Source organism: Geotrypetes seraphini, chromosome 9 (genome assembly GCF_902459505.1).
Source record: "Geotrypetes seraphini chromosome 9, aGeoSer1.1, whole genome shotgun sequence".
Taxonomy (NCBI): Eukaryota; Metazoa; Chordata; class Amphibia; order Gymnophiona; family Dermophiidae; genus Geotrypetes; species Geotrypetes seraphini.
The window spans coordinates 92,339,322-92,361,789 of NC_047092.1; the positions used below are offsets into that span (position 1 = coordinate 92,339,322).

At 47.1% G+C, this 22,468-nt stretch overlaps 1 protein-coding gene across 1 annotated transcript in view; it reads left to right on the forward strand.

Annotated features, from left to right (window-relative positions):
* STAG1 (stromal antigen 1) overlaps positions 1–22,468 on the forward strand; it is a 2,074,316-nt gene that overhangs the window by 187,036 nt on the left and 1,864,812 nt on the right. Inside the window, 1 exon segment of the mRNA XM_033958034.1 lies at positions 18,172–18,295. Within this exon segment, the coding sequence (XP_033813925.1) occupies positions 18,172–18,295 (124 nt within the window).

The following is a 22,468-nucleotide window of genomic DNA, read 5'->3' on the forward strand; positions in this document are numbered from 1 at the left end:
GCTACAAGCTTTAGTTATTGACCCACTATTCACGGTGTTCCATCATGACAAAGTTGTTTTTCGTATACATCCGAAGTTTTTAGCTAAAGTGGTCTCAGAATTTCATCTCAACCAATCCATCGTACTTCCAGTGCATTTTCCAAAGCCTCATTCTCACTCTGGAGAATCAGCTCTTCATACTCTGGACTGTAAACGTGCTCTGGCCTTCTACTTGGAACGCACCAAACCACACAGAACTGCTCCTTAACTTTTGTTTCCTTTTATCCAAATAAGTTGGGCCATCCTATTTCTAAGCGTACCATCTCTAAGTGGATGGCGGCTTGTATCTCTTTCTGCTATGCCCAGGCTGGATAACCCCTTCACAGTAAAGTCACAGCCCATAAAGTCAGAGCAATGGCAGCTTTAGTAGCTTTCCTCAGATCTACACCTATTGAGGAAATTTGTAGAGCTGCTACTTGGTCCTCGGTTCATACCTTCACTTAACCCAGGACAAGCAGGCAGGTATTCTCACTAGTGGGTGATGTGATCCAACGGAGCCCCAATGCGGACGCCTCACAAGCAGACTTGCTTGAAAAAAAACTCGAAGTTTCGAGTCGCCTGCACCGCGCATTGGTGAGTGCCTTCCCGCTCAACGCAGGGCGCATCTCCTCAGTTCTTACTTTTCCGCGGAGCCGAGAAGTCCGTCTTCGACTCTCTGTGCAAAGTTTTCTTCACTTGTGCCTTCTAAGTCCGCGGTTTTGGGTTTATTTTCTCATAATCGCTGCTTTTCATCGTATTTTGTTGTTAAAAAAAAAAATTCTTCCATCCGTTCAGCCGGGCAGACCACGTGGCCGCAGCCCCGTGGCTTCGATCTTGCGGTGGAGCTTTTCCAGCCTATGTCCCGGCCTACTACCGGTTTTAAAAAGTGTTCCAAGTGCCAGCGAGCAATTTCACTGACGGACCCTCATCGACGCTGTCTTCAATGTCTCGGGCCTCAACACCTCCCAAAATCGTGCTGGCCTTGCTCAACACTTACTGCCCATGCTTTCAATCGTTGTTGCATCTTGTGGAAGTAGCTATACAGTATGAAGTCCTCGATGGAGCGTTCGGCATTGAAGGGTGTTTCACCTTCGGCCTCTCCCGAGGCTCCCCATGCTTCCACATCTTCTGCTCCGAGCCTCATCAAACCTACTTCGTTTGTACCGAATCCATCTTCAACGCAGGCTGCGGTGCCTTCCTCTGTCTCCTGAGGTCAGATAGCGCAGCAGCCCATTCCCCCGGTAGTGCTTAAGGTGCCCAAGGCTTCTAAGTTCAAGCACTCTCACACTACCTCGAGGGAGCACGAAGTCCGTGCAGGTGGTCCTGTTGGGGATGCGGATCCATCCTTGCCGGCTTCGTTCCAGACCTTACTTGAGAAGCAATTCATTCAGCTCTCTACCACAATGGGGCCGAAGCTTCTCTCTCAAATCCAGCTGGGCATGTGGAGGTCTCCCGCGAGGTCGAGCCGCCTCCTGTGCCTCAGCCATACGCACACTCTACAGGGAGCAGAGTCTCTGCGAGTGTCTGGTCTGGCATCAATGCATGCATTTCAAGGAGCAGAGTCTTTGCCCATGCCTCCATTGGAACCGATTCACTTGATGCAAGGGCTCGAGTCTTTGCGAGTGCCTCGAGGTGCTTCCAGCCATCCACCTCTGCTTCGATCCACCGCTTCTAGCCCCATACACTCTCTGTGGGCCTCATCGAAGACACACTCGCCTCGTCTGTCGAGGCCTGCTTCCAGGCATAGCTCGCACCATCGATCGAGGCATTCATCCAGGCATGCCTCGCCTCATCGGAAGCAGCCTTTTATTCAGTATTCACCACCAGCTACTTCACCTCCTCCTATGCCGGAGCTCGAGGACACGATGGGATCTTTGTCCCCCACCTAGATCCCCGTCCTCATTGGATCAAGAAGCCTCGACGTCCTCGAGCCAATCTTGAGGCCCTGCTTTGGCTGACCAGCTGTCGTTGTCTTCCTTTCTCCGTCAGATGGCAGCTGATTTGGACATCCAACTGGACACTGGGTCCAAATTCTAAAAGGAATATCTCGAGACAATGCATCTCCCTCAACCTCCTGCTGAATCCCTCAAGCTTCCTCTTCATAAGCTGCTGGATCAGACCTTTGTCCGCTGTCTGGAGACTCTCTATTCCATCCACGCTGTTCCGGGCAATATGGATGCCAGATACCGCTCGGTTCATCATAAGGGATTTGACGGTGCCCAGCTATCACATCAATCCCTTTGGTGGAGTCTTCCTTGAAGCGGTCTCACCCCTCCCAGGTATATGCCACTGTTCCACCTGGCAGGGAGGGCAAGACGATGGACAGGTTTGGCAGGCGAATTTACCAGAACTCTCAACTACAATTTTCATTTTATTACATATTTTGAGTTTTTCCGGTCCGTCCTTCCCAAGTTCATGGCCTATTTGGATCCTCGGGCCCATTTTGAGTTATAAGAAGCCCTGGCCTCGTTGTCCCAACTCCGTTTGCAGCTGATGCAGTCCTCATACGATGCCTTTGAGTTGTCTGCTCAGACTACTACTTGCTCGGTGGCCATCGACATGGACCCCAATCTGCAGGACAGACTGGCTAATGTCCCGTGTGCTGGTACTGACCTCTTCGACAAGTCCATTGAGACGGTGACCAAGAAGCTGTCGGACCACGAGAAGTCTTTCCAATCGATTCTCCGTCCGAAGCCCACGCCAGCTCTTCCTCGTCCTTCACGGCCCGCCTTTGATTTACCAGCGGTGTTTTCCACCTAAACAGGCTCCTGCCATCCGTCAGCCTGTTAAGAGGCAGCATCCACAGAAGCAGCAACAGAAGCCTCAGCTGTCTGCTGTCCCCAAGGCTCCTCAGCCTTTTTGACTGTCTCTTGGAGAGCATAACGTCAGTCGTTCTGCTATTCCCCGTTTTTCCCCCTATCGGAGGTCGTCTCCATCATTTTTACCACCGATGGACGACTATTACCTCCAACCTCTGGGTCCCTTCCATCGTAAGGGAGGGATACTCTCTTCAGTTCCATCAAGTTCCTCCGGAACATCCTCCAAGAGAGTATCCTTCCTCCTCTGCCCAGACCGCCCTTCTTCTTCAGGAAGCTCAAGCTTAAGCTTTACTTCAGCTCCAGGCTGTCGAGCCGGTTCCTTTAGCTCAACAGAACAAGGGTTTTTACTCCCGGTACTTCCTTGTTCCGAAGAAGACAGGCAATCTGCATCCGATTTTGGATCTCAGGGTGCTCAACAAATTTCTGGTCAAAGAAAAGTTTCGCATGCTGACCCTGGCATCTCTGTATCCCCTCCTCGAGCAGAACGACTGGTTATGCTCTCTGGATCTTAAGGAGGCCTACACACACACATTCCCATTCATCCGGCCTCCCATCAATACCTCAGATTTCGGGTGGGACATCTTCATCTTCAATACCGAGTGCTCCCTTTCGGCCTGGCATCGTCACCCAGAGTCTTCACCAAGTGTCTGGTTGTGGTGGCCGTAGCGCTCAGGAACCATGGTCTTCAGGTGTTTCCCTACCTGGACGACTGGCTCATCAAGGATTCCACGTCTCAGGGAGTCGTCCTGGCGACTCACACACGATCTGGTTCCTGCAGAGTCTGGGGTTCGAGATCAACTTTCCAAAATCCCGTCTGCAACCCTCCCAGACTCTTCCTTTCATCGGAGCTGTTCTGGATACTGTACAACTCAATGTTCCTACCTCAATAACGTCTGGAAGCTCTTCTCCATCTTTGTCATTCAGTATCCTCTCGCCTGTCCGTCTCGGCGAGACTCATGATGGTTCTTCTGGGCCACATGGCCTCTACAGTACACGTGACTCCTTTTGCCAGACTTCACCTCAGAATTCCTCAGTGGACCCTGGCATCTCAATGGACACATCCAGGTCACTCCTGCTCTGACACAGTCTCTTCGCTGGTGAATGCTCTTTTCCAATCTATCCAGAGGCTTACTTTTTCACATGCCCCCCATCAGAAGGTGCTCACGACCAACTCTTCGACTTACGTTTGGGGGGCTCATCTGGATGGTCTCCGTACTCAAGGCTATTGGACCAGAACGGATCAACAGTTTCACATCAATCTCCTGGAACTCAGGGCGATCTTCAATGCTCTCACTGCTTTTCAACATCTGCTTCACGACTGTGTAGTCCTTATTCGCACGGACAACCAAGTCGCCATGTATTATGTCAACAGACAGGGAGGCACGGGATCAGCCTCCCTCTGTCAAGAAGCTCTGAAAGTTTGGGATTGGGCAATTTGTCGCAACACCTTCCTCAAAGCTGTCTACATTCAGGGGGGCGGACAATTCCTTAACGGACAACTTGAGTCGTCTTCTGCAGCCTCACGAGTGGACTCTGCATTCCACGCCCCTTCATCACATTTTCTCTCTGTGGGGAACGCTTCAGATAGACCTCTTCGCAGCCCCCCCCAACTTCAAGCTGCCTCAGTTCTGCTCCAGGATCTACACTCCTCATCGCCTCGAGGCGGATGCTTTTCTGCTGGACTGGACGAATCGCTTTCTGTATGCGTTTCCTCTATTTCCTCTCATTCAAAAGACTGGTCAAGCTGAAGCCCGACCATGCCACCATGATTCTGATTGCTCCTCAGTAGCCCAGACAACATTGGTACTCCCTTCTACTTCAACTTAGCAGAAGGGAGCCCTTCCTGCCAGTGTTTCCATCGCTGCTTACATAGCATCAGAGATCTCTGCTTCATCCCAATCTGCAGTCTCTCCACCTGGCAGCTTGGTTCCTCTCAACATAACTCCTCTCAAGTTTTCGCAAGCTGTGAGGGATGTTTTAGAAGCTTCACGGAAGCCTGCTACTAGACAATGCTATCACCAAAAATGGACTAGATTTTCTACTTGGTGTTTTTCTCATCATCAGGAGCCTCAACATTCCTCCTTATCTTCAGTTTTGGACTATCTTTTGCACCTTTCTCATTCTGGCCTCAAGTCTACATCGATACGAGTCCATCTTAGTACTATTGCTGGTTTCCATCAGCTGCTTCAAGGGAAACCTCTCTCTGCTCATCCTGTGGTTTCCAGATTCCTGAAAGGACTTTTCCATGTCAATCCTCTCAAACCGCCTCCAGTGGTTTTGGGATCTCAATATTGGTCTTTCTCAGCTTATGAAACCTCCATTTGAATCTATTGACAAGGCTCATCTGAAGTATCTCACTTGGAAAGTTGTGTTTTTCATTGGCCTCACTTCTGCTCGTCGAGTTAGTGAGCTTCAAGCATTAGTTGCGGATCCACCTTTTACAGTGTTCCATCATGACAAGGTAGTCCTTCGCACTCATCCAAAATTCCTTCCTAAAGTAGTCTCGGAATTTCATCTCAATCAATCCATTGTTCTGCCAGTATTTTTTCCAAAGCCTCATTCACATCCTGGAGCATCAGCTCTGCATACTCTGGACTGTAAACGTGCTTTGGTTTTCTATTTGGAATGCCCCAAACCGCACAGAACTGCTTCTCAACTTTTCGTCTCCTTTGATCCGAATAAGTTGAGACATCCTATCTCTAAGCATACCATCTCCAACTGGATGGCAGCTTGTATATCTTTCTGCTATGCCCAGGCTGGATTACCCCTTCACAGTAAAGTCACAGCCCATAAGGTCAGAGCAATGGCAGCTTCTGTGGCTTTCCTCAGATCTAAACCTATTGAGGAAATTTATAAGGCTGCCACTTGGTCCTCGGTTCATACCTTTACTTCTCATTATTGTCTGGATACTTTCTCCAGACGGGATGGACAGTTTGGCCAAACAGAATTGCAAAATTTATTCTCCTAAGTTGCCAACTCTTCCGCCATCCCACTTTGGTTAGCTTGGAGGTCACCCACTAGTGAGAATACCTGCCTGCTTGTCCTGGGATAAAGCACAGTTACTTACCGTAACAGTTGTTATCCAGGGACAGCAGGCAGCTATTCTCATATCCCACCCACCTCCCCTGGGTTGGCTTCTATGCTAACTATCTGAATTGAGGAGACACGCCCTGCGTAGGGCGGGAAGGCACTCGCGCATGCATAGTGCGGGCGACTCGAAACTTCGAGTTTTCCTTCAAGCAAGTCTGCTTGTGAGGCATCTGCATCGGGGCTCCGTTGGATCACGTCACCCACTAGTGAGAATAGCTGCCTGCTGTCCCTGGATAACAACTGTTACGATAAGTAACTGTGCTTTCTCACTATTGTCTGGACACTTTCTCCAGACGGGATGGACAGTTTGGCCAAACAGTATTACAAAATTTATTCTCCTAAATTGCCAACACTCTCACTATCCCATTCTGGTTAGCTTGGAGGTCACCCATATGTGAGAATACCTGCCTGCTTGTCCTGGGATAAAGCACAGTTACTTACCGTAACAGGTGTTATCCAGGGACAGCAGGCAGATATTCTCACAACCCACCCACCTACTGTGGTTGGCTTCTCTGCTAGCTATCTGAACTGAAGAGACGCGCCCTGTGCTGGGCGGGAAGGCACTCGCACATGCGCGGTGCGAGCGACTCGAAACTTTGAGTTTCTTCAAGCAAGTCTGCTTGTGAGGCGTCCGCATCCGGGCTCCGTCGGTGACGTCACCCATATGTGAGAATAGCTGCCTGCTGTCCCTGGATAACACCTGTTACGGTAAGTAACTGTGCTATCGAGTCAGTCGATGCAGATCACACAATGATGTCGTCGCTTCGCAGGTTGTCTCTCATTCATGGTGTGCATTGAGGTCGACCATTCTGGGAGAACCTGCTGTACCGATGGTACTGTCTGTCGAGCCTATAGTACTGGTGCATACTTCTTCTTTTTAGTAAGCGTTGCAGATCTCTACATCGTCGAGTCAGTCGATGCAGACCGCTTTTCGACGCTGCCGCTCCCCAGCTTCACATGTTGTCTCTCTTTCATAGTGTGCATCGAGGTTAATTATTCCGGGATAACCTGCTGCACCAGTGGTACCAGCTATGTAGCCTTTAGTACTGATGCATACTTCAAGGTGTCGAAGGTCATACCAGCATCAAGTCTTCATGCAGACCATACATCGATGTCATTACGTTCCAGCTCCACAGGTTGACTTTTCTCTTCGGTATGCATTCTTACTGAAGTCATCCAGTCAGAGTCAACCTGCTGCACCGAGGGTACCGCCTGTTCAACCATTAGTACCGGTGCATACTTTAAGGTGCCGTAAGGTCTCAACAGCATCCAGTTATTTGATGCAGACTACTCAATGTCACCACTGTTTCTTCAGCTTTCTATGAGCATCGAGACAACCTTCTGCACTGATGGTACCGAATATTCACTTACTGATACTGGTACATTTTTCAGGATTAGTCTACATGAGTCTCATGGGTGGGATATGGCTATACCGGCTATAGAGTGGGCAGACTTGATGGGCCTTGGCCCTGTTCTGCCGTCATCTTTCTATGTTTCTATATTCTATGAGTCCTACAGAAGGAAGTTCGGTACACCATGCTGAGGCTAGCATGCATTACCTTGGTACCGTTCTGCTGCGATTTTCACTACAAGGCCTCTTAGGTTCCGGGGTTAGGTATCCATCAGAGCTTCTTACTACTTATGGATTTTCTGAGCACTTTCCATTGACCAGACATCGATCTTATATCTGGTTCTTTTCATCAACATGCTCTTCTCCATTGCATCGTTTCTCATATGTTTAAGTGAATAAGAGATACTCATCAATCCTCATCATCATCTTCATCGGATCGATACCGATATCATCCTATTTTTACTCAAAAGACTGGACTTTCATTCAGACTTTGCTTTGACTTTACCTATACCTGACTCTTCCAGCATTCCTTTAGAACTGACTTTACAAAGAATTGCTTCCAAGGACCAGATCTTTTCTTTCCTGGATATATGTGAGCTCAGCACAGTTCTGCTTAAAGTTTAAAGCTCTTACTGACCCTCTTGCTGCGTACCTACATGTTTTGGAACAGCACTTCATTTTCTTTTTACATACCAGGCTTACTGATAATTAAAAAAAAATTAAAAATTAAATTCATTTTTGCAAGGAAGCACCTATGGCGAAGTGGTTAAAGGCACTGCTTCTTTCTTCCAAAGGTCATGGGTTCAAATCTACACAACCCTTAGTACCTTAACAACTTCGTCACCATTATCAAAAATTTATGCTGGCGAGTAGGATTTTGTTTTTCCAATAGCAACTCATAAGGAAATTATCTCTCTAACCAGTATATTCCGGAGCACCTGTCTATAGTATTAAATTCATAGACTGAAATTTGCATATTAAGGTTAACCTCTGCTGCCAATAGCTGCGGGAAAATATGTTGGTACTTAATATTTCAGAATCCTCAATAATGCTTTTTCCATGCAAAGAAGGAATTCAATTACCATCCCTCCCCAGTCTGTTTAAATGCTATACCATTTTGCATAACACTATCCCTGAAGTTGCTGGCAGTCATCCTGGACAATAAATTAACATATCACCAACAGATTAGCTTCATTGTCCAGAAATGCTTCCACAGACTCCGACTTATAATTTGCTCTCCAAACTTCTCAACTCCTCTGCGCTGAATACTCTGATACACTCCCTCATCATATCCTGTTTGGATTACAGTAATGCCTTATATAGTGTTATCACCCAAAAAAGAGATCAGGCATATGCAAATCATATAAAACAGCACATTAAAGCTCATCAAAAACGCAAAAAATACGATCATGTTACACCACTCCTAATAAAAGCACACTGATTACCCATAACACACAGAATAACATATAAAACCCTACTCCTAACATCCAAAACACGCAACGCTAACCTTACAGAATTCCTAAATAGTGTTCTAATCCCTTATACCCCATCAAGAAAGCTCAGCCCACATTCTCAACATCTGTTAACTGTTCCATCAATCAAACTCCTTAGCATAACCTGAACAGCAATTTTCTCTGTTACAGCCCCTATGTTGTGGAGCGCAATGCCTACTGAACTACGGGAAGAAACAGCACTAGAATGTTTCAAAGGCAAATTTAAAACATTTTTATTTAAAGACGCCTTTAACCTCTAAACTCTCTTTGATCTCCACTTACAAACAGGATCCCTTCCTTCCGTTCAATCCCTAAGTAGCTTCCTATCTGAATTGTATTTCCTACCCTCCATACCTATTGTTACTGTATGTTAGTTCGTCGTATTGTATGTCTCCTAAATTTATAATTTGAGCGGTATATCAAATTTTAGTAAAACTTGAAACTTGTTCTCTCTCTGTCTCTCTCTTTCTCTCTGTCTATTACATTTCAACATGGAAGGAGTTGGAATACTTTGAATAATAGTTTCCTTTCTATTGGCCTTACAGGCAAGAATGGGCTCATGCTGCAAAACCAGTTCCTTCTAATATGCCCAGACGAGCATACTAGATTTCCCTCTGCCTCTTCCTCAACCTATCTGATAGTATCAGAGGTTCTAGATGTTTGGTCTTAGTTCACCTGACCTTTGGGACCTACAACTGTATTGGCAGATGAACCACCAACAATTTTTATACACAGGTCTGCCCTTCAGCCTGCCCTCCTCAGGAGGCTTCATCAGAGCAGCGTTCTGATGACAGCTACACTTTAGTGCCAAGCCATATTTTTCCCTATCTCGATTACTACTATAGGATGGCCTCTCCTCAGGTATGCTCTCAGACATTCAATGTTGCAGTTAAGCTTTTTGACATCTCAGCTTTAACCCTCCAATTGCACTTCATAATCAGTCCGCTCGTACAAATCTTATACTCCAGGGCCTTTCCTACTTCCACAACCAACAGGACACCATGTTTCAACTTTCCAATCAAGGCTGTCATCTTTGTCTATTTCAGCTAGATAACTGAATGGGGACTCTTGGATCACATGAACATCTTCAATCCATATTACTTTCCTTATGAGACTTCATTTTTGAACATGCCCAGTAGTCTCTGGTGTCTACATGATCTCCAGATTTTGATCCTTTCTCACATACGCTTTCATCGCTGTTGTTACTCTCTTTCAGTGGGGGTTGACTTGTCCAATCTTTCCAACATCTGTTTCAGATGCCTACCAGATCAGCCAATTCTGAGCACATACTCCAAGTATTCTTGCAAAAGTCACCTGGACAGTATTAAACATGAGCCTGTTCTGCCAAGAGTAGATGTTTATATACATATGTTGAGACTTAAGCGAGCTAGACTGCTGTTAAGTCTCTTTCATCTCAAGCATATTTAATCAACTCCTGCTTACTATGCATGAGCAATCAACGTGCGTTCTGCATAATCTAGCATGACAGTATATCAGCTTTTCTATTTTTCTGTCCGAAGGCCAAGAGGATTTGGGACTACTCAATTGTGAGCACTAGGAGGCGTATGGTAGTGGTGGTTGGCGATTCCCTTCTGAGGGGTACAGAAGCATCCATCTGCAGACCAGACATGATATCATAAGAGGTATGCTGTTTGCCTGGTACCAAAATCCAAGATGTTACGGAGAGCTTGCCGAGACTCATCAAGCCTGATGACTACTATCCGATGCTGCTCATCCACATTGGCACTAATGATACTGCCAGGTACCCCTTCGAATGTGTCAAAAGTGACTTTGTGGCTCTGGGAGAGAAGGTGAAGCAGTCAGGTGTGCAGGTGGGTTTTCTTGTCCATCCTCCCTTTCGAGGGTAAAGGCCAGGGCAGAGAAGCTCGCGTCCTGGAGAGGAATGCATGGCTACGTGGATGGTGTCGTCAAGAGCGTTTTGGCTTCCTGGACCATGAGATGATCTTCCAAGGGCTGCTGAGTAGGGATGGTGTGCATCTATCAAAAAAGGGAAGAAGTGTCTTTGCCAACAGGCTGGCTAATCTACTGAAGAGGGCTTTAAACTAGAAGTGATGGGGCAGGGTGATCAAAGCTCTTGGGTGAGCATAAGCCCTTAGGTAAGTAAATCACCGAATACCTCTACAACGAGTGGGAAAATGGGGCAATGTCTGGAAAGCAGATATACTAATGCTCGAAGTATGGGAAACAAGATTCTGGATCTAGAGAGCTGTGATGGAAGAAGAGGAGTTGGATATAGTGCGATCACAGAGACTTGGTTTATAGAGAACCATGACTGGGCTACTCGTGAGAGAATCCATGACTAGGAATACTTGCATCATCCCTCATAAATCTAGTTACACGAGCGCCAACTGGTCCCCAGTCCCATGGACACACCACTATCACCTGAAATTCAGTCTAAAGCTAGAGACAAAGACCTGTACATCAAAAGCTGACAAGGACATAAGACTAGTTTGCAGATAAAACTAGACCAATCTCTTTGAAACACTGTGACAGAGCATCTCCCTCCCCCCCACGAATAATACCACAACCATGATAAACATCTGGAACAATTAACCATACTCTAAACACTACTACCACCCCTCCACCCACGCAAAAATAAAATCAAACCAGACTTCACCCTGGTACACGAGTCACTAAGAACAGACAAACAACTATGCAGATGGCTAGAGAGGAATGGAGAAAGAGCAAACGCCAGAGAACAGAACACAATGGAAAGCAGCAGTAAAAAAAATATAAGAACAATTATATCAGAGACCAAGAAAAACTACTACGCCAGCAAACTAGAAAGCAAAACAACCGAGAGCAAGAAACTGTTCCTACCTAGTGGCGTCAACTAAATATCCCACTGAGCCAACAATCTGCAAACCTCACCAAACAGAATCCAGCACAGGACCTAGCTAGACTTCCTCAACAAAATCAAATCGGTCCAAACAGAAGTTGCAAAGACAGACCACCTCAAAGCACTTCCCCTAACTAAATAGTTCTGAATATGAAGAGCCCATAAAAGCTGACCAAATCTGGACCTGCCTTCACAAACTTTCCGTCACAGATACCAAAAATTTAATAGCAAAACTATCCTCAAGAAGTAGCCCCCTAGACAATTGGCCCTCATATCCTCCTATCAGCTTCTCCCCAAAGTCATTTCCTGGCTCACCAATCTTTAAATAGCTCCCTGAACCAACATAGAAGAATTGCCGCTGCATGGTCAGACCAGTGGTCCATCGTGCCCACGCAGTCCGCTCCCCGCGGCAGCTCCCAGGTCAGAACACCAGTGCCCTAACTAAGTCTAGCCTTACCTGCATACATTCTGGTTCAGTAGGAACTTGTCTAATTTTGTCTTGGATCCCTGTAGGGTGTTTCCCCTATAACAGCCTCCAGGAGAATGTTCCAGTTTCTACCACTCTGTCGAAGAAGAACTTCCTTATGTTTGTACGGAATCTATTCCCTTTTAACTTAGAGAGTGCACTCTCGTTCTCTCTACCTTGGAGAGAGGGTGAACAACCTGTCTTTATCTACTAAATCGATTCCCTTCATTATCCGGTGAATGTGTCGATCATGTCTCCTCTCAGTCTCCTCTTTTCAGGGAGAAGAGGCCCAGTTTGTCTAATCTCTCATTGTACGGCAACTCCTCCAGCCCCTTAACCATTTTAGTCGCTGTTGACCCATTTCGAGTAGTGCTGTGTCCTTCTTCATGTACGGGCAACCAGTGCTGGACGCAGTATTCCAGGTGTGGGGCGTTCCATGGCCCGGTACAGTGGTATGATACCTTCTCCAATCTGTTTGTGATCCCCTTCTTAATCATATCCTAGCATTCTGTTCGCACCTTTCACCACTGCTGCTGCGCAATTGCCGCGGACAGCTCCATTGATTTGTCGACCAGTACTCCCAAGTCTCTTTCCTTAGTTTTGGCAGGGCCCTAGTTAGATTCCATATGAGCCTTTGCAAGTGGTTGTTTCTGGATCTTACCATTCAAAATGTTTTTTCTAGATAGCTATTTCTCCTCAAGATTGATGTCTGTGCTACAAGCTCTGTCGTGCAGAGAGCATTTCCTCTGGTTTACAGATGGCAACGGGCTCCTTCCACATGGTCCCTTCTTTCTATCAAAGTAGTCTCTGACTTCCACGTAAATCAGGAAGTCCGACTGTCCCCATGTTCTTTCCCTTAGGGTTTGCATAATTAAAAAAAAGAAATAAAATACAAAGTATTGATGTTGCTGGATGTTAGGAGAGGTTCTTCTCCGGTAGCTAGAGGTGACAAATGATTTTTACCTCTTAGATCATCTTTTTGTGCCAATGAATCCTAGCTGCCTGAGAATGACAATCTGTCTCTAAGGCATTTAGTTCCAGATTGATTTGTGCAGGCTATTGGTTCTAGCAGATATCAGTAGAATCCCTAGCAACCAGCACTCTCACCTCCACAAAAAAAAAAAATTGTCCCTGAAGTGGTCCTGAGCTGCAATCCCTCTCCCTCTCATCCTAGCCTTAAAGCAGCAGCAGAGGTCCTTAGCTGCAAAACCCCTCTCCCTCCAGCCCCGAAGCAATGGCATCAGTCCTGTGCCATGAACCCTCCTTCCTCCAGCTCCGAAGTAGTGGCAGCGGTGCTGAGCCGTGAGCGTTCACCCTGCTACCCTGTTGGACCCTCCACCCCCACACACTGCTGGTCCACCTCTCCCATCTGCCCTCCCTCCTTCCACATGGGTCTGGCCTCCTGAACCCCCCCCACCCCCCACTTACCGAAGCAGCAGTGGGCAGCGGTCAGCAGAGGCAGCACAGAAAACAGGCTGCTTGCGGCAAGCTTCAGCAGGGCCTTTCCTCTGTCATGTCGGAACTGACTCGTCAAAGGAAAGGCCCTGCTAGGGCTGACTATAAGCAGCCTGTTTTTAGCACTGCCTCTGCTGACCAGCTGACATTGCTGTTTCAGGTAAGTGAAGGAGGGAGGAAGGGGGGGGGGTCATGCTCAGGACCCATGCCGCTGCTTTGGGGCTGGAGAGATGGAGGGAGGTTCAAAACCGCTGCCACTGTTTTGTGGCTGGAGTGATGGAAGGAGGGGGGTTCATGGCTCAGGATGTGGTCAGCCCTGGCAGGGCCTTTCCTTTGACGGGTCAGTTCTAACATGACAGAGGAAAGGCCCTGCTGGGGCTTGCCACAAGCAGCCTGTTTTTAGTGCTGCCTCTGCTGACCCACTACCATTGCTGCTTTGGTAAGTGAGGGGGGTCCAGGAGGCCAGACCCATGTGGAGGGAGGGAGGGCAGATGGGGAAGGTGGACCAGCAATGTGTGGGAGTGGAGGGTCCAGCAGGGTGCAGGAGAGGGGCGATGGATGGATGCTGAACCCATAAGTTGGGAGAGAAAGTGATCCAGAAAGAAGGGGAGAACAGATGATGGACCTACAAGATGGCTAGGAGGGATGATAGAGTGAGGTGGGAAGGGAGACAAAACTATTTGTACAGTATCTCTCAAGCAACCAGAAACTACAGTTATCCGGCATCCATTAATCCCAGTGGGTGCTGGATAACTGAGAGTTTATTGTATTGGGTGTGGCAAACCACCACTGATCACTTTCAGAGCACACTCTATGGAGAGTTGTGGCTTCTTCATAGGCAGAGTCCCAGGCAGTGTCGCCCGAGGAAATTTGAAGGGCAGCTACATGGTCTGCCCTTCATACTTTCATGAACTTCTACAAAGTAGAGGTGGCAGCAATAAAGGACTCCATTTTGGGTCCTTTGTGCCTACAGCAGGCTCATCTGCCCCATTATCGAGACACAGGAGATTGCTGTTGGTATGTCCCACTGGTTCAAGACTCGTATGCCTTTGTACTAGAAGTGGAAGATTAGGTTCTTATCTTGAGTAATATATTTCGTAGTAGAAAGGCATATGAGTTTTAAAGGCCTGCCCTGTCAGATTTCAATTAACCTGTTGCAGGTTCAGAAGATAATGTATTTCCGGTTATTGGTATCCTGTTGCAGACAGATACGAAGAGTACTGATCATGTCTATTCCAATGAGAAAAAATGAGAGGCTTTCAAGCTACATAAGTGTTAATGCTATTTACACTCAGGTAGGTGGTTTGTTCATTTCCACCTTTTTTCAGTTATAATTACCGTATATTGGCATTGATTTGTTGTAGATCAGAACAGAATTGGCTGGTTGGGCAATACACTGTTTCCCGCCTCCTTATGTCTCCTCTTATAAGAATTGTCAGCTGCTATGATATTTAGGAGGCAGAGCTGAGAGAAAAAGGTAGATGCCTTCTACAAACTCACGAGTAAAGGAGAATAACCCATTGGTTCAAGACTCATGCTTTTCTACTAGAAAGAAGATTATTGAGGTAAGAATTTAATCTTCCCATCCTTTTTTGGAGGGGGTGGAAATTTTTGCATAAGGATTTGTGCACTGCTGGAGATGGTTCTGAGGGCCTATTTTATAAAAGCATATACTGTATTTTTTGTTCCATAAGATGCACCTGATCATAAGACCCACCCTAGATTTAGAGGAGGAAAACAAGAAAAAAAACATTGTGAACCAAATTGTGTACACTTCCCCCTCTCCATTTGCGGTTTCCCTACTCGCGATTTCACATAATCGCAATTTTTTTGAGGGGGAGGAGGGGAAAACCCCCCTCCCCCCATATTTTTGTCTTCCCCATCGGAATCCTGGCCTTACCTGGTGGTCTAGCTGGTTTTCGGGCCAGGAGCGATCTTCCTACGCTCCTGCCCTGTGCAGATAGGCCATTAGGAAATGGCTGTGGGGAGTTCCCATAGTCTCGGAGGAGAGACTACGGGAACTCCTCACAGCCATTCTTAATGGCTAATCTGCACGGGGCAGGAGCGTAGGAAGATCGCTCCTGCCCCAAAAACCAGCTAGACCACTAGGTAAATGCCGGGATGCCAGGGAAGGCTGAAGGGAGGCCGGGTGGGTCAGAGCCAATATTGCAGTTTTTCGCCATGTCGCGTCCGGCTCTGCCCCTATCCCCCGCGAATAACGAGGGAGAAGTGTACTAATATATACCAGGCTCTGCACCCTGTCCACCCTCCCTGGCCAGGACTCGACACCCTGCCCCCCCCCGCCCTACCCTTTACCCTGTACCCCCTCTGGTGGTCTAGTGGTAGGTCAGGACAGGGTACAGGGCAGGTCAAAGTGGTAGGCAATCCGAGCCCCCACCCCCCGCACCTTTAAATTGTGGTGGTCCAGCGGTGTATCGGTAGGAGCGAACTTTCTGCGCTCCTGCACCTCCCTCGCTGGACGGCTGCCTCCTGAGTCCTCATTATATCAGGGCCAGCGTTACACAAGGCAGGAGCAAGCTTTTCGTTCTCCAGCCTGGGCCTATGCCACTTCTTGAATGGCTGCCGTCAGTTCTCATGAGACTCATGAGAACTGATGGCAGCCATTCAGGAAGCGGCGCAGGGCCAGGCTGGAGTGTGAAAAGCTCACTCCTGCCTTGTGCTCCTCTGACCCTGAGATGATGAGGACTCAGGAAGCAGCTATTCAGCGAGGGAGGGGCAGGTGCGCGGAAAGCTTGCTTCTGATGATACACCGCTGGACTACCACAATTTAAAGGTACTGGAGGGGGGGGTTATATTCGCTCCATAAGATGCACTTTTATTTCCACCCACTTTTTTTGGGGGAAAAAGTGCATCTTATGGAGCGAAAAATACAGTAAGGGGTTCATAATTTAAAAAAACATCTAAAAAGTGACCTAAATGGGTACTTGGACGATCAAAAAGCCTGATCATCCAAGTACCCATAACCAAAGCTGGTTTTAGACGTATCTAAAACCAGCTTAGGTCTTTCCCCTGCCACTAAACGCACAGAGAGAAAAGAGGCATGTTTAGAGGAGGGGAAAGGGCAGGAGGTGGGGCTGACCTTACACCTAGGCGTGCAACAGGTATAACCAAAACCTTAGGCAGCTTGCCTAGTCGGCACTTATACCTTTTTGACTTAGACAAAGTCAAAACAGATCTAAGTGCCGAAAAAGGGGCCGCTGAGCTGATGGCCGCTGGCGCGATCAGTTCAGCGGCCCGGCAATCCTACCCACCCACTCACCCCACCGCAACCATCGCGGCAGGAGAGGATGCCTCATCTCCCCTACCGCGATGCGATCCCCCCTCTACCCGACCGTCCGCGACCCGCGGCAGGAGAGATGCGCAACACTCTGCCGCGGGTTGTGGCAGTTCGGATAGAGGAAATGATCGCATTGCGGCAGGTGAGATGGGCCAATCTCTCCTGCCGCGATACATTCCCCCTTCCCCCCCCGACAATATCAAGGGCTAGAGGGAGCCCAAGCCCTCCTGCCCATGGGCACCCGCGGACAACATCGGGGCAGGAGAGGCTTGGGCTCCCTCCTGCCCTGAATGTAATCGGCGGGGGGGGGGGGGGGGGAAGGGGTGTTGCGGATCACTGGGGCCAGGGGGGCCTTGGGCTCTCTCCTGGGCCCGATGTTGTCGCGTAAGGTGGCGGGCAGGAGGGCTTGGGCTCTCTCCTGGCCCGATGTTGTCGCGAAGTGGCGGGGCAGGAGGGCTTGGGCTCCTTCCTGCACCTGATGTTGTTCGTGGGGGTGCCGCGGGTGCCCGGGGCAGGAGGGCTTGGTTTCCTCCTGCCTGACCGTATTCGCGGGGGGGGGGGGGGGTTAGGGATCACGGGGCAAGGAGGTCTTGGGTTCCTTCCTGCCCCAATGGGGGTTGGGGTGGATTCTGTAACCGGACTAGCTCCTCCTTCGCCTAAAAGCCCTTGTGTTGGACGTTTGGGGCTTAGGCATTTTTTTGATTCAATATGGGGTATAAGTGTAGACGTCGTTTGGGTATAAGTGTAGATGTAGTAGTGGTCTGGGCGTTTAAACAGCTGATAGAGGCAGGCCATTATCAAAACAAGGACATTTGTTTTGGTTATGGACACTTTCCCTGCTTCTGCTTTCAACGTTTAAGGCCTTAGGCCAAAAAGGGACTTAAGACGGTTTTTTTGATTATGCCCCTCCACGTGTCTATATAGAATTCATTAAATAGGTGCATTTTTGCAATTTTTGGCAAGGTCCTCTGATATAAAATGTGCCCCAAATATGTTGCTGGTATGTTGTATTCTTTTACTAAATTATTGCTAGTTAACTAATAGCAACCAATGTCCTGTAATGCAGAAGGAAAATAACTATTCATTGTAAAAAAATGCTTTAAAATATTTTTTCTAATACATTTAGATGAAACCTCAGGTATTTAAATATCTTCCTGATTCTGAGAATTTGCTGGAATTAGCTGATTAGTTTTAATTGCAGATGATAATTGTGACAGATGATAATTGCAGACTTAAAATGTGTGCAAAGCACTATTGCTTTTAAAGTCAAAGATGTCAATATATGCCAATCCTGAGGGATATTTTTAAAACTGTATTATAGGGAATCTACGAATGAATCTACTACCACAGCTGCCATTACTATTACACATCAAGATGTTAACAGTGAACTTGAAGAGCCTGAAGTCAAAGGAAAGAGAAAAAGGTGCCGCCCTGGTAGACCTCCAGTATGTGCTGCTGTATTTTTTTCCCTTAAATATGCCTGTTCTAGCACTTTAATACTGTGGCCTCTAATAAACAAGCTTTTTAATGTCCCATATATTTGCACATTCTGATGAAGTTTCCAAAACATACAGGTAATAATGAATGTGTGAATATAGCATATATTTGTGTGTGGTTTATGAATTATGAATTTGTTTCACTTTGAGCTCCTTTACAAAGGTGCGTTAGGCCTTAACGCGCAGAATAGCGTGCGCTAAATTGCCGCGTGTGCTAGCTGATCTACCGCCTCCTTTTAAGCAGGCGATAGATTTTTGGCTAGCGTGCGCTATAGCGCACATCTAATCCAGTGGCGTGCGCTAAAAACACTAGCACAGCCTTCGTAAAGGAGCCCTTTGTTTCAACTTAAACCAGTCCATTAGGATGAGAACTTTTTCTTCTGATGAGCTTTTGGTTTTTTCCTGAGTTGCAGCTTCTCTGAGTAATTTTCACCCTAATCTGTTTGTGTTGGGTCTTGTTTCAGACTATCCTGTACTCTGTCGATGATACTATGGTAGGAATATAATAATAATAACAATAATAATAATTTTATTTCTTGTATACCGCTATACCGTGAGGTATCAAAGCGGTTTACAGTATAGATACCAACAACCAAAAAAAAAAAAGATTTTGGTTCATTTGTGGATTTCTTGAAACTTTCCGATTTGTGTTCGGGTTTTACACACATTTGTGTCATACAGTTTGCCTACTAAGAATTTTTGCATTCATAAATTGATTGTACACAAATTTAATTGTAGATATACTGCATACAGTTTGTGTGAATTTCTGTATTAAATCCAAATGAACTGAATGCCTTGCTCAAAAGTAAATATCTTTAATATCGAGGCATAGAAATAAAGAAATGCAACTGGTCTTGAGTTGGTCTAGACCTGTTTCAGGCTCACTAACATACATGTTTTCTGTGTGACCCTTTTAAAGCACAGTGAAGTGGAATCCTGTCTCAATGCAGCATATTGACCTGCTCAGGACTAATTCTACAGCAACTGTCTTTAAAAGATCCTTAGCTCTTTAAGCTCTTAGTCTGTTGCAGAAGCTGAATGAGATGAGTCTTTTCCTTTGTAATGAATTTTGTAAAATCATTCTTGTGATCCTGGGCAAGGCACTCAAACCTCCATTGCCCCAGGGATATTAGATAGATTGTGAGCCCACTGAAACAGATAAGGACAAAATGCTGAGTGCCTGAATGTAAACCGGTTAGACAATTAATAGTACAGTATATAAATAACTACAATAACTTCAGGGAGAGACATTTTTACTGCTAGGGAAAAAGAAGAAATGACCCAGTTTTATTCTGAGTAGGTACTTTGCTAGCTTTTGTCAATTCAGTTATCCCTCATTCTCCTAGATATTTTAATTCGGGCCCTGATATGGCCAAAAGAAATTGAATACCAGATGTCCTAGAATTTTAAATGGTCTGACATGAATATATTTACAGTATTTCACTTGGATATGGAGGTAGACCCAATAAAAATCCTTTTGATTAGGGCTTCTGTTTTTAGGTTTTGATTAAGGAATTTTCCTTCTGCTTATGCTTCTCTGAGGACAAGCAGGGACAGATGCATCATTGCCCTTGGATGATATCATCCCGTTCAGGGCAGATGCAGCACAGCGCACTATACCTTTGAGAGGCTTTGGAAGCAATCCCACTATGCATGTGCAAGTTTCACACGAACATGAGACATGCAAGTCTTGATTTTTCCATTGAGCAAGGAGGTAGTGCCTGTTGATTTCCTTGGTGCTTTTGTTTTCTCATGTAACATAGAAAATTGACGGCAGATAAGGGCCACGGCCCATCCAGGTCTGCCCACCCTAATGACCCTCCCCTGCCTTTACTTTACGAATAGATCCCATGTGTCAATCCCATTTGGCCTTAAAATCAGGCACGCTGCTGGCCTCAATCTACCTGAAGTGGAAGAAAATTACAGCGATCTACCACCCTTTCGTGAAAAAGAATTTCCTGGTGTCAGCGTGCAGTTTCCCGCCTCTGATTTTCCACGGGTGTCCTCTTGTTGCCGTGGGACCCTTGAAAAAGAAGATATCTTCTGCATCGATGCGGCCCGTGAGATACTTGAACGTCTCGATCATGTCTCCCCTCTCTCTGCGCTCCTCGAGAGAGTATAGCTGTAATTTATCTAACTGTTCTTCATACGGGAGATCCTACAGTCCCGAGACCATCCGGGTTGCCATTCTCTGGACCGATTCCAGCCTCAGCACATCCTTACGGTAATGCGGCCTCCAGAATTGCACACAGTATTCCAGGTGCGGTCTCACCATGGATCTATACAAAGGCATAATGACTTCAGGCTTACGGCTGACGAAACCCCTGCGTATGCAACCTATGATTTGTCTTGCCTTGGAAGAAGCTTGCTCCACTTGATTGGCAGCCTTCATGTCCTCACTGATGATCACCCCTAAGTCCCGTTCTGCTACCGTTCTTGTTAGGATCTCGCCATTAAGGGTATAAGTCCTGCATGGATTTGGGTACCCAGGTGCATAACTTTGCATTTTTTGGCATGGAAGCTGAGCTGCCATGTCTTAGACCAGCTCTCTAGTAAGAGTAGATCGTGCATCATATTGTCGGGCATTGAATTTTTATCTATTGTGCTTTTGCCCACTACATTACTTAGTTTGGCGTCATCGGCAAATAATGTTATCTTACCTCGGAGCCCTTCTGCCAAGTCCCTTATAAAGATATTGAACAGTATCGGGCCCAAGACAGAGCCCTGGGGCACTCCACTGATCACCTCCATCATTTCAGAGGGGGTGCCATTCACCATTACCCTTTGAACCCTACCTCCAAGCCAGTTCCCAACCCACTTCGTCAATGTGTCGCCCAATCCTATGGAACTCATCTTGCTTAGCAACCTGCGATGAGGCACGCTATCGAATGCTTTGCTAAAGTCCAGGTATACGATGTCCAGGGACTCTCCAACATCTAGCTTCTCCGTAACCCAGTCAAAGAAGCTGATCAGATTGGATTGGCAGGATCTCCCCTTAGTAAATCCATGTTGATGGGGATTCCGTAGGTTCTCTTCATTCAGGATCGTATCTAATTGGTGTTTGATAAGAGTTTCCATTAGTTTGCTCACTATTGATGTGAGACTCACTGGTCTGTAGTTTGCCGCTTCTGTCTTGGAGCCTTTCTTGTGGAGTGGAATGACGTTAGCCTTCTTCCAGTCCAACGGGATGCTACCTGAACTAAGGGAGAGGTTGAAGAGTGCTGACAGCGGCTCCACCAAGACATCACTCAACTCCCTGAGCACCCTGGGGTGCAGGTTGTCCGGTCCCATTGCCTTGTAAACCTTGAGCTTAGACAGCTCAACGTAGACACTGTTGGGCGTAAATTTGAAATCGCTAAATGGGTCAACTGAGTCAGCCCTTGTCTGTAACTGAGGGCCATGCCCCGGTGCTTCTCGGGTGAAGACAGAGCAGAAGTATTCATTTAACAGTTGGGCTTTTTCTGAGTCCTTTTCCACATAGTCTCCGTCTGGTTTCCTAAGACATACTATTCCCCTGAGTTTTTACTTCTGTCACTGATATACCTGAAGAATGATTTATCTCCCTTCTGGATGTTCCAAGCTGTGAATGCATGGTTGAGGAGTTGGTGCCAGGAGGAGGGCTTCCGCTTTGTGAGGAACTGGACGTCCTTCTGGGGAAAGAGCAAGCTCTACCGGCGGGACGGCCTGCACCTGAGCACAGCGGGAACCAGACTACTGGCAAACAATTTGAGGAAGGAGATCGAGAGGGCTTTAAACTGAAGAGAGGGGGAAAGCCGACAGCTGATCTGATGTTGACGCTTCGGACAACAGCATCCAGAACAGATGCTGAACGGGCTGACTGCAGGGAGGAAACAGAGGGACCGGAAGATCTACAGATCAGACAGCGAGGGAAACATCAGGTAAAGGGAGCTTGCTGGGAGAAGACTAAGGGGCATGGGGACACAGGGGGACTGGGTGGCATAAGGGCGAAAGCCGAGGGTAATATAGAGGTACCACAAGGCGAGGGGGATCAAACAGAGGCTCAAGGGATGACAGCCCAGGAGGGGGCCGTTAGGGCTAGAAATCCCAGAGGAAAAGCGGGAAAGTGGGGTGGCAGGAATGTGGGGAAGCTGAAAGCTAAGA